This window comes from Mustela nigripes, chromosome 14 (assembly GCF_022355385.1).
Source record: "Mustela nigripes isolate SB6536 chromosome 14, MUSNIG.SB6536, whole genome shotgun sequence".
Taxonomy (NCBI): Eukaryota; Metazoa; Chordata; class Mammalia; order Carnivora; family Mustelidae; genus Mustela; species Mustela nigripes.
This window is the reverse complement of record NC_081570.1, coordinates 7081071-7093363: the sequence shown is the minus strand read 5'-3', so window position 1 is coordinate 7093363 and position 12293 is coordinate 7081071. Positions and strand designations below refer to the sequence as shown.

General features: G+C 44.5%; 1 protein-coding gene across 11 annotated transcripts in view; it reads right to left on the bottom strand.

The window, feature by feature from the left end:
* KIF1B (kinesin family member 1B) overlaps nt 1-12293 on the bottom strand; it is a 146165-nt gene that overhangs the window by 48600 nt on the left and 85272 nt on the right. The window contains exon 21 of one of the 11 annotated variants that reach the window (XM_059375337.1): nt 6680-12266. The exons of the other annotated variants lie outside the window; for them this stretch is intronic. Within the exon in view, the coding sequence (XP_059231320.1) occupies nt 10782-12266 (1485 nt within the window). The 3' untranslated portion in view covers nt 6680-10781. Of the gene's footprint in view, nt 1-6679; nt 12267-12293 lie in introns of those variants that run through there. 11 annotated transcript variants of the gene reach the window in all.

Here is a 12293-nt window from a genome sequence, read left to right as displayed (position 1 = left end):
ACAGAAGAGCCACCCGATCCCGAGCACAGCCTGGACGCCTGTTAATAAGACAAAGGAAGAGCTGGGAAAGGTCACAGCACATCTATAAACGTTAGCATTACTGGTGAGAGGACAACTGAACATTTTGTCTGCTCACGTGACACAAGGGAAGTACACAGTGTCACCTTGACAGCTTTCTTTATCACACAGGCTTGACCTAAATCTAATCTTGAGAAATAAGCAGACTAATCAAAATGTAGCCTATTCAAAAATACTTACGCAACCGAAGAGAAAAGAGACATCACGACCAACTCTAATATACAAACTGTGCTTGAAACTGGGATTAAAACACACGTGCTTCTCACCATTGTATTTTTCAGACAATGAGGAAAATTGGAAAACGGACCCTGTATTATATAATACTGAATCAGTACTAAGTTTCTCGGATAGGTTAATGATATTAAGAGAATATCACTGGTTTTAGAAGATACACAAGGCAGTATTTGGGGTAAGATGTGTGATGCTTGCAACTTCCAAATGAATCAGAAAAAATACATAATTACGGGTATACGAAGGTTCCTTATACTATGTTTTCAGCTTCTTGGTATGTTTGCAATATTTTAAAATAAAATGCTGGGGAAGGGGCACTTTTTTTCCCCTTAGAAAAACCTGTACGTTCTATGGGATCCTTTCAAAAGATAAAGATGACTGTTTATCTAAAAGTTCTCTGGTGGGAACCTAAAAGTCCTCTGGTTGGAAAATAGCTAATATTTTAGCTTTAAGTTTTTTTTGTTTTTCATTTGCCCCCAATTTTTTTTTTAAGGATTTTATTTATTTACTTGACAGAGACCATAAGTAGGCAGAGAGCAAGGTAGAGACAGAGAGGAGGAAGCAGGCTTCCTGCTGAGCAGAGAACCAACGTGGGGCTCGACCCCAGGACCCTGAGATCATGACCTGAGCCAAAGGCAGAGGCTTAACCCACTGAGCCACTCAGGCTTCCCCCCAATTTTTTATTATAGTAAAATGCATGAAACTTAAAATTTACCATCTGAACCATTTTCAAGTGCACAGTTCAGTGGTGTGAAATGCATTCACACTGTCGGGCAACCGTCACGACCAACCACCTCCAAAATTCTTCCCATCTTGCAGGACTCCATAACCACTGAACACTAACTCTCCATTTTCCCTTTCCCCATCCCCCAGCAACTACCAGTCTATTTTCTAGGATTTTAACTACTGTTAGTATCCCATATAAGCAGAGTCACATAATTTTAGCTTTTTAAATATTTTATTTATTTGAGAGAGAAAGGAAAAGATGAGTGGGGTCAGAGGGAAAGGGAGAAGCAGGCTCCCTGCTGAGCAAAGAGCCAACATGGGGCTCAATCCCAGGACCCTGGGATCATGACCTGAGCTGAAGACAGATGCTTAACCGACTGAGCCACCCAGGCGCCCTAACTTTAGCTTTTAGTGACTCACTTATTTTTGAGGCTTTCTTCAAGAATCAGTTTACAACCTGGTCGAACTACCAATAAAAATGAAATCCTCTGATTCTGACAGTTAAGGTATGAAGATGACCTTCCCATTAAAAGCTCTGGTTATGCTTTAGTGGCAGCAAAGAGGACATAAAAAGGTTTCCTGTAACACTATGGAGCTAGAATTTTAACTGCAGTTGACTTGGGAAAATTTCTATCAGCAGTTGACAATCCAAATATCAACATGAGACCCTGAACTGGCCCTCTTCTTCTCCAAACTAGGCTATGTGTGAGCTTCCAACAAGGACATTTTGCACGTCATCAGAAAAACTCTAAGTATTGGATTTTCCTTCAACAAATGGGTAAACAGACTTGTTGTTCTGTTGATTTCTTGGTGGAAACTAGGATATGGAAAGCACACCAAATAATAATACATTTATCAGTAGTCTATTGTGTTTGTAAGAAGTCCCAACTGCTTAGATATATCCCCACGTTTATAAGGGTACTACAGTGGCTGCTCCCACTTCTAGAACTTTCTTTCTCCTACCTATCCTTGTTATTTCTTTTTTTTTTTTTAAAGATTTTATTTATTTATTTATTTGACAGGTAGAGATCACAAGTAGGCAGAGAGGCAGGCAGAGAGAGAGAGAGGGAAGCAGGCTCCCCACTGAGCAGAGAGCCCGATGTGGGGCTCGATCCCAGGACCCCGAGATCATGACCCGAGCCGAAGGCAGCGGCCTAACCCACTGAGCCACCCAGGCGCCCCGCCATCCTTGTTTTTAAGTTTATTTTGTGCCAGGAACTGTACTTCACGTTTTGTATAGATTATCTGAATCTTCCCAATAACCCTAGGAAGATGGTACTACTGTTACCCTCATGTTAAAGAAAAAAAGGCTTAAAGAAATTAAGTAATTTTGTCAAGATCAGAGTTAGTAAGCATGGATATAGGGATCGTAACTCCGGCAGCTGGACTCCAGGGCACGGTGTCTTAACCACTATCACTCTTACTCCATGTAGATGTTAGGAGCGCAGTGGTAAGTAAGACAAAAGTCTCCCTGGTGAGGGAAAAAGAGACGATCAATAGTAAAAAGACACAAGATACACCACAATTTCAGCAGCGAGAAATAGTATGAAAGAAAAAAAGATTCGTAGGTATGGGGGCTGATAGGGAGAGGAGAGGAACAGGAGGAATTTTGAGATTAAGTGCTCAGGGAAGGTCTGTCTGCAGAGAGGACTTTTTTTTTTTAATTAAAAAATTTTTTTTAAATTTATTTTTACTTATTTATTTGATAGCGAGAGTGATCACAAGTAGGCAGAGAGGCAGACAGAGAGAGAGGGAGAAGCAGGCTCCCCGCTGAGCAGAGAGCCCGATGTGGGGCTTGATCCCAGGATCCTGAGATCATGACCTGAGCTGAAGCCAGAGGCTTAACCCACTGAGCCACCCAGGTGCCCCTTGAGAGGACATTTAATCAGAGATCTAAGCAGGCATGCTGAGAGATCTCCAGGGGGAGTGGTGGCAGTGGTGATGATTCCAATCAAAACAGAGCTGACAGTAAGTACGATGGTCTAGAGAGGGAAAGGAGCCCGGTGTGTTTTAAGAAAAAGCAAGAAAACGTGTATGGTGGAGTGAGGAAGAAGGCTCAGAGATGCCGATGGACTGGGTTACGGACAGCCTTATGGGACATGGTAAAGACCGTGGATTTCATTCTAAGGGAAGCCACTGGGCAGTTTACAGCCAGCAAGTAATATGAGTCTAGTATATGTTTTAAAAACATCACCCTCTGTGGAAGAAAGCGTGGGGACAGCAGTCATGACTCTGCATAGCGGTGCGAGGGAGATGGCGGCAGGTAACCTGAGGTGTCAGCAGGAAAGGTGGTGAACAGAGGATGGAGCTGGGTATGCTTTACAGATAGAGGAAGCACAGCTTACTGCTGATGTGGCCGGGGCTGGGCAAAAAAAGGGGGGAAACTGAGGGTGGCTCTTGGATGTCTGCCTGAGCTGGCTGCCGGTCAGCTATATGGCTGTCAGGTCATAGTTGTGTGTTGGCGTCTTGAGGTCAGAGCAGACGACTGAGAAACACCACTGGGTTTGTCACCGTGGAGATCTTGGTGGCCCTGAGAAGAGTGACTTCAGTGTGGTGGCGCAGAACGAGAGTCTCACTGGAGTGAGTTCAGCAAGAATGGGGTTAAGAGGGGCTCCCGGGTGGCTCAGTCATTAGCGTCTGCCGTCAGCTCGGGTCATGATCCCAGGGTCCTGGGATGGAGCCCCGCACCGGGCTCCCTGCTGGGTGGGAAGCCTCCTTCTCCCCCTTGCGCTCCCCTTGCTTATGTTCTCTCTCTTGCTGTGTCTGTCTCTGTCAAATAAATAAGTAAAATCTTTTAAAAAGTGACTACTTTCTAGATCAGGGTTGGCAAACAGCCGCCTATGGACAAATCCAGCCCCTGCCTACTTGGTGGAGATAAAGTGCTTACTGGAACGTGGCCACCCCCACTCTTTGCAAACGGCTGCTCTTCAGCTGTAACCGTGGGGCTAAGCAGTTGCAATAGAGCCCGTGGGACCCATAGAGCCTAAAATATTCACTGTCTGGTCCTTTACCTAAAAGGCTTGCCAATCCCCGTTCTAGATCAGTGGCTCTCAGAGGTGGCTGCTGGTCCCGCAGTATCAGTATCACCCAGGAACTTATGAGAAGTGCAAATTATGAGGTACCTGGGTGGCTCTGTCAGTGGCTCTGTCTGACAGTGGCTCTGTCTGACTCTTGATTTCAGCTCGGGTCACTATCTCACTCAGGGTCATGGGATCAAGCCCCAAGTCAGGCTCTGCGCTAGGCGCGGAGCCTGCTTAGGATTCTCCTTCCCGCTCCCCCTCTGGCCCTGACCTCCCCCTTCTCTAGGAAAGAAAGAAAAAGAAATGCAAATTATCAGGCCCTACCCCAGACCTCCTGAATCAGACACTCTGGAGGTGGGCCCAGCACTCTCTGTTTTCAGGGGCCCCCAGGGAATCCTGATGCGCATCAGGGTCAGAAGCACTCTTCTGGGTAATGTGTACAGTGGAACCGCAGAGCTACTAAAACAGGTGAGGCATTTCTTCTCAGTGGGTTTGTGTTCCCATGGAAGAACCAGACGAACACGGAGACTGTTACAGGCTGACATTATTAACCTGTGAGAGCTGGCCTGGGGTGGGCTGGGGCAGCAGTAGTGCCTGTGAGTGCAGGTCTGGAGAGGAGTCACACATGACGAGGAACGACTCCAGTGCTGGGGAAGTGCAAAAGCCCAGAGGTGGGGACACACTTAGCATATGTTCAAGGAACAAAAAGTCCAAAGTGCTTGCAGTATGGGACTGTTAAGAGATGAAGTCAGAGAGGCAAGCAAGCAGCCAGAACATGGAACACTCTGTAGGCTTCGGTAAGAAGGTTAGTGTTTAAACCACAATGGGAAGCCACCAGAGGCCACTGATAGGATCTGATTTTTGTTTTCACAAGATGATGCTCGCTGCTGTGAGGACAGCGGCTTAGGGTCCAGGATGGAAGCGAAGAGAAGGGGAGAAGAGATCTCAGGAAGATGCCAGTGGCACGCAGGAGCATCTCCCAGGAGGTGGCACTTAAGGCAAAATCAATGTCATCATTCTGGGGTTTCTGGTTAGGTCTGTTTTTGACATTAGAGACTTGGCTCCCTTTGCTAACACTGCCTTCCTCTTTTAATGGCAGATTATAATTAGCAAGCAATAGCCGGAAGGGAGGTATCCACGCCCGGTTCTTGTCAACCCCTAACTTTGCTCCCCACCTGCGGCACCGGCACCGACACTGTGAGGATGCGGCCTCAGACCTCTCCCTCTGGGGATCCCACTGCACCTATTCTTTAAAGATTTTTTTTTTTTTAATTTTATTCAACAGAGAAAGAGAGAGATCACAAGTAGGCAGAGAAGCAGGCAGAGAGAGAGGGGGAAGCAGGCTCCCTGCCGTGCAGAGAGCCTGATGTGGGGCTCGATCCAAGGACCCCGAGATCACGACCTGAGCCGAAGGCAGAGGCTTAACCCACTGAGCCACCCAGGCGCCCCCCCCCCCCCCGACACCTATTCTTACATGGGAGCGCCTCCTCTTCTCTCCCAGTCCCCTAGCGCCATCTTGGTCTCACTTATTTTCCAACCATGATCCACAGGAGAACATTCGTCACTTTTCAGGTCATACACACGGGGTTTTCATCCCAGCCACAAGCTGACTTTTTGATTCTACCTCTGATCAGTCTTTCCTTCTCTCCTTTGTCCCTGCTTGGGAAAGTATTATCGCTCATTTAGTCCCAATAGCAATTTCTCAACTGGGTCACTGGGCTCTGACTTTGCCTCCTTCCGACTGAAACTTTAACCATTTATAAAAGGCGACTCAAATTGTGCAATCCCCCTGTATAAAATCATCTGTTATTTTCCCACCACACTCAGGATGAAATCCCAACTCCTTAGCATGCCATGATGCGGCCCTGGCACCCCTGGTCCTCCTCATCTGTTACCTCTCGCTGGCACACAGCGGCTGCTCTGACCACCTTGGGTTACTCGCAGGCACTCACGGTTCGCCGGACCTGACGTGCTTCCCCTCTCAGCCCACCATTCGTCACTTGGATAAATTCCCAGTTGAGCTCTGAGACTCTGCTCTGGGCTCCGGGCCTCCCCCTTCAAACATGTTTCCCAAATCTCCCCCTGTGTACATGACTTTCATTGTACACCTCGTACTACACTGGAATCATCTGTGTCACCCTAGAAATGATCCGTGAGGTCTTGGCAACTTTTCCACCAGTTTCTCTAAAAGCAGAGAAATACAAAGTAACCTGAGGGACAGAGTTCGAGGCCTGCAGCAGACCAATCCAAGTGTAACATTTTTCTCAAGTTCCAAATTTCATATCCTAAACTCACAGGGGAAAAAAAAGAGACTCATGTAGATTTCGTATTCTACTCTGTCATACATGACTATATCATTTTTCAATATAAAAAATGTCATGTCCAAATGATCGTTAAGGCTGATGGCCCACTCCAGAAAACTCTTATCCCACGTCACCTCTAGCCCACCACGAATACTCTGGGTGGAAAAGAGCAGCAATTAAGGGGAGAAAGAGAAGCGAAACGGAGTAGCTAAAAGCTCTGTAGAAATTCAGTTTCTATCCATATGAAGGAAACTATACTATTTCATTGTAAAAACTTTCAGATTTTATGGTAAAAAGACTGAAAACACAGCTAAGGTAAACTCAACTTATACTAGACAAGTTTTTATTTAAATAAAATGTGGCAAAAAGTAGGGGTCAAAGATACCATTTAAGATAGAATTTCGATAAAAAGAAAAGGGAACAGAAGCAAAATCTTTAAATCAATCAAATTCATGCAGAAATACATTTAAAAAAAGATGTGGTTTGCAACCATCTTCCAAAAGTCAAGATCAGACTGAATTAGCACCACCCTCTTCCACTGCTCCTTCCCACCTCAGAGAGAAATCACACTCTTAAAAGATGGTTTCAACTTTTATTGAACGAGGACTTTATTTTCTAACATTACAAACTAACTCTCCCTTTCTGAAAAGGTAGATCTTACACTCAAAGACAATCTTCAAGCATTTCATTTTAGAAATGGGGGAGAAATCCATAGTTCATTAACAAGACTCACAACTTCTTTTTACAGTAATGATGGCAGGAAACCAATACATTTCACAACCTAGAGTGGTTCAAACGAAGTAGCTAAAGCAGATTTTGAAATCTTGGAAAGATGACATAAACTGGACAATTATGAAAACTGCTCAGAATGCAGACTCGGGCTCTAACAGTTTAGGACAAATGCTGGCTCTACACTGCACCCGAGAAGGTGTCTTCACTACGGGACATTTCACCCCAGGACACGGCAGCTTCCCATCCTTCCAGGCTTTTGAACAAGCATTAAGGCAAGTCTACAAAGAACCAGTCAGGCACAGGAGCACAGCAGCTGACCAGAGCAAAGCTATGTAACTTCCTGTAGTCTGACAGCCTTTAATGCAGACATCAGTGTGGCAAACTCTGGGCTGTGTTGTGTTTAGTTTCGGCATCAACCTGCACCTAAAGCACAAGAGGTCACTTCAAGTCACTTCAGTGGAATAAACGATCCCCATTCATTGCATATCCAGTGAATGGAGAAAACAATCAGAAGGGCTAGAAAGAATTAGAGGCAAAAAGGAAGGAAAAGCCCTCCAGTTTAGACTTATTGGATGAACAGAATGTCTCCAACTCTTCAGGGAATACCATCGTGGTGTACAAATTATACTAAGTAATTAATTAGCACTCCTTCACATTTCCATAATTTTCAGACCACTAGATAATTTCAGTAGCACACTTTCCCCATTTTTTCTATGATAATAGCTATGAATATTTCAATAATACAGTAACGGTTTACTGATGACCTTTTCTCTTTGGCCATGTAGCATTTACGCTTAGGGAGAGATCCTGTCAAATTTAAAAACAAAGCAATATAAGCTATGCCAGTGTCTCAAGAAAGCATGGCACTAGTAGCTTATTTAGTAAAAAAGCCAGTGAAGTCATTTTATTCACTCAAAGTTACTTTCTAAGACAAGCATCTGGTCTGAAATGCAGGAGGGCACATATGTGGTAATCAATCCAACCAATTCTTTCCCTTCTGGTCATCTGAAATTAAGGGCTCTTTTAGAAATCTACACATTTCAGCAATTTGAGGGCACCTAGATCAGCAGATGAAGCACAAACACAGCTATCAATGTGGGCACAGAGCTGACCACAACCCACGTTTGTAAGTGAAAATGCTGTATTACTCTTCATTCTGTAATGTCATCTATCTCCAGTAGAAATGTACTCCCGCTGTTTAGCAGGAAAGGGAGGCACCAGCTCATAATAAGATTAAAAGGCCACCATAAAAACGAAAATGTATGGACCCATCCTATGGTATTTCAAGTTAGGGAAATGAGAACCCACCTTTGGTACAGAGGTGAAAGCTGAGGCAATTATTACTAATATTAAAACAGGTATAACCTGCATTTTGAAAGTGTGTGTTACGCCGCCCCGCTTCTATGAGAGACCTATGTTAGTACCTGTTTTTGCTAACTGAAGGAAACTCAAAGAGGATTTTCGCTTTTACGAAAAACTGCATTTAGTGTGTTTGTTTTGCACGAGCTAGTTTAGAGGTAGCAACGCATATCCCATGCAGCTAGTGGCTACACCGAGCTCTCTTCCAGGGAAACACACACAGGAGCTCACGTCCAGGCACCAGAGCTCTGAAATGTGTCTGTGAGCATCTGTGCTTTCTCGCCATTCATTTTGCACACCAGCCAGCAAGATGTGTCATAAGGCATCAGAAAAGCCCAAGAGAGGTTATTTTTTTGAGTCTGGGAATGCTCAAAAATGTTTTCCATTTAAATTAATGGCAATGGCTTCTTCACTTTACACCATGTTCAGCTCATGAGAGGTTTCACAGAAACACTCTACTTTCAGATAGCAGGGGAAACCTGTCATGGAAAATGAATTTTTTGCAAGAGAGGAACAAGTAATATATGTTTCTAGGAATCATAAAGAGCAACTGGGGCTTATACAAGATGCACTGAAGTGACCGATCTGAAGTAGCCTAGTGAGGTCATTCAGACCACACAGTACAGGAGATTGTCTCAATTAAGTCCACGTACTACAAACATCATTCCCCATCTGCCTAATCTGTCTAATCTGCCATAAAACCTCAGCTGAAGACTAGAACCGTTCTAGCTATGAAAGCAAAAGTATCCCCAAAGTTAATCAGAAGCAACTTTCTGTGCATTAAGAAAGCATTTTCTTAGAAGCAAACAAACAAACAAAAAAATACTATGATTAAAAATAATGTGTTCTAATAAGGCATAGAGCCCAAACGCAAAGGAAAAGAAAACCATATAATCACAATCTTTAAGGCTTCCTTGAATGCTACTCGCTCTGTTGACTGCAATTCCATATCGTCTGGAAGGGGACTCCGTGACTTAGAGGAGTCGTCACCACAAAGTCGGGCAGTAGCACAGACATCTCTGGCTCTTTGCGCTGCCTCTTAAAATTAAGTTGCTGATAAGTTCAAGAGATGAGGAAAGATGTAGAAAACCATTCTTTTCTTCCCATCAATATCCATCTTTTTTAGTGGATTCTCCAGTGAGGCAAACTGAGACCACGACACAATAAAATGAGGTATTGATACAATAAGAAGTTCATCAGCACTTCTCTCCTTGCTTGAGCATCTGTGAGCATTACTACTGTTACGCAAAGAATAGTTTATTATATATCATCTCCTTTATTGTCAATCCAACCAAAGTTAACTTATTTCATGATCTCCTCATCGACTGAGAATAAACCGCACAGAGCCATACGCTGTGGCCTTCTCCCCATGACCCACCTCTTCCCTCTCCACCAAATAACCTCCCTGTGAACTTAAACACGCTGCTCAAAGTGCCATACAAGTGTTTTGTTGGCATTTCTGTTGGCATGATTTGGTGAATGTTTCAGAGTGTGAGTGTGTATGTGTGTGTGTGCGCGTGCGTGCGTGTCTGCGTATATGAGAAATGATATGTTAAACTTCAAAAAGCAAACTACAAACAAACAAATCCAGAAATGGTGCCAATGTAAAGATTTCAGTATTATGACAAATTTCATACACATACTGATACATTCAAAAGAAAAACACAAACAAACCTACAGCATCAGTTCTATGTAAAATATGAAAAAGACGGGGAAGTTCTACGGAAGGATGCAAAGTTGTGTACTATGAACTATGTCCGAAGACATTCAGTTTGGCTTATGAAAATTCCAATTATATTTAAAGACAGGAACAGACATGGATGAGAAATCCAAAGCTGTGTCCACATGGTTGAGCGTTATTCAACTAATATCTAACATTTATGGGGAAATAACAGATACTTAATTCTGTGTATCAGATTCCCCTTTTGAATGTCTGCATAAACCAAGAGGCAGGGCCTTCTGGATATCAGATCAGTTTACAGACACTATAAAAACATAACAAACTTACACCAAAACAAGACCAGTCTGTGTAAGTAAGTGTATTATCTAGGCACCAAGAATGGAGGAAAGTCTCAGAAAAAGAAGGGAGGTCTCAGTGTTTTGTCCAAAATTCCAGAAACTGCCCATTTATGGCATGTACAAACAAAAGGGAGGTGTTGAAATGTCTACCAGTGTTTTATGTTTTAACAATATTAAAATCAGGATTTGTAGGAACGCAACACGAAAATCATAACGTAAAGAGCAGGAACTCAAGGCCAAGGCTAGAACCAACTCAAATCATGAGCTAACGTTGCCTGCTTCCTCCCCCAAGATTCCAAGTTTGTCCAGTCATTTACACTGTGGTTTCTCGACCAGCTTTGAGATTGGGTGCCGAGAACTGGCGCCTCATCCTTGGAGGTGTCACAAACTGGCTACAGTGGCTGGGCTTGTCCGTCTGCTTCTGGAAGGAACTGGCTGCATTGCCCTCTAACTGACCTCCAGTGCTATAATTACAGTAAGACTGACGGTGCTGGTGAATATGGCGCTTCGCCTGGAAAGTCTGCAGATCGGCAGCAGGGTGACCGCTGTGGGAATTTAACGATTCCGAGGAGGCAGATGCCTGGCAGCGCGTACTTTTCGGTTGGCCGTTATTGAGAGAATTGCTTCTCCAGCGTAACTGAGGTGGCTGTTGCTGAGTGTTAATATGCTGCTTGCTAACTTGGATGTGATCTTGACTTCGCGCGCCCTGAGAGCCCCACGGTAACTGGGGATCCTTCGAGGCTGCTCTACCCCCCTTTCCTTGGCTCTCCTCTTTACTTCCTTTCCTTCCGTCTTCCTCTTTGGGGATTCTAAGCTCTATGACCTCATCTTCTGTTATGATGATATGCGTCCCCGGGCTCCAAGAGTTTCTGTGCTTGGGGTTGCTCTTAAAGGGGAATCGGGGCTTGCGGTTCTCAGGAGGGATGAACCTGTGAGGTACATTCTGCCTACGCAGCTGCTTTGCTATCTCCTGCTGTTGCAGATTCTTAAAGCGGATTTGCTCTTGCCTCATCCAACGCAGACGTCCGCGTCTGAAAGCTGGATCCCCATTCATCAGCTGGGACACGCGCTCTTCTTTCCCAAGTTCTCCACTGTCCCCTCTGCTTCCGTCACTTTCGGACTTGCCACTAACACCAGCACCAACAGGTTCCTTTGCTCTGTGGTTTCCTTGGCTTTTTTGTTCCTGAGATCCGATCAGTGGCAGGACTTTCTCCATTTTGAGCATTTTGTTTCTTAGGACTTTTATTTCCTCATCTTTCATGTTATTTTGCTTTTTTACTTCTTGCAAAATATCTTCTAGCTTGTCAATATGAACCTTGAGGTCATCTACGTCAGTTCCGCCTTTACTGCTGGCCAGCATGTCTTCGATCTTCTCATCCCCTACACCGACAGTGTCCCAGACATCCCTGGCCACTGCCCTCCAGGAGTCCCGCTCATTGGGATCTTTCTTCCCATACATGGCACAAAGCTCTTTCATCTTAACAATGGCCAAGGCTTCAATCTCCTGCCGACTGTGCCTAAAATCGTTGAGCGCAACCTCATAGCATATCTCTTTTACGGCCTGAATCTTAAGATCTGAGATGGTGACCCACTTGGAATCTTTACTCAGGCGCCTTCTTTGGGGGATTTGATACATTTTAATTGGCTCTCGTTTCTTCCCACTGCTAGGGAGGCCACATTTTTTAACAATGGTTTGCAACTTGCTGGGAGGTAGCTTTTCTCTCAGAGAAGTAATCAGTTTCCAGCTCTCTTCACAGGACCTCTTGTCAGAATCGTCCCCGCTATCAGAATCCGCGTCCTTTGGAAAAACAAAATCAAAAAATGG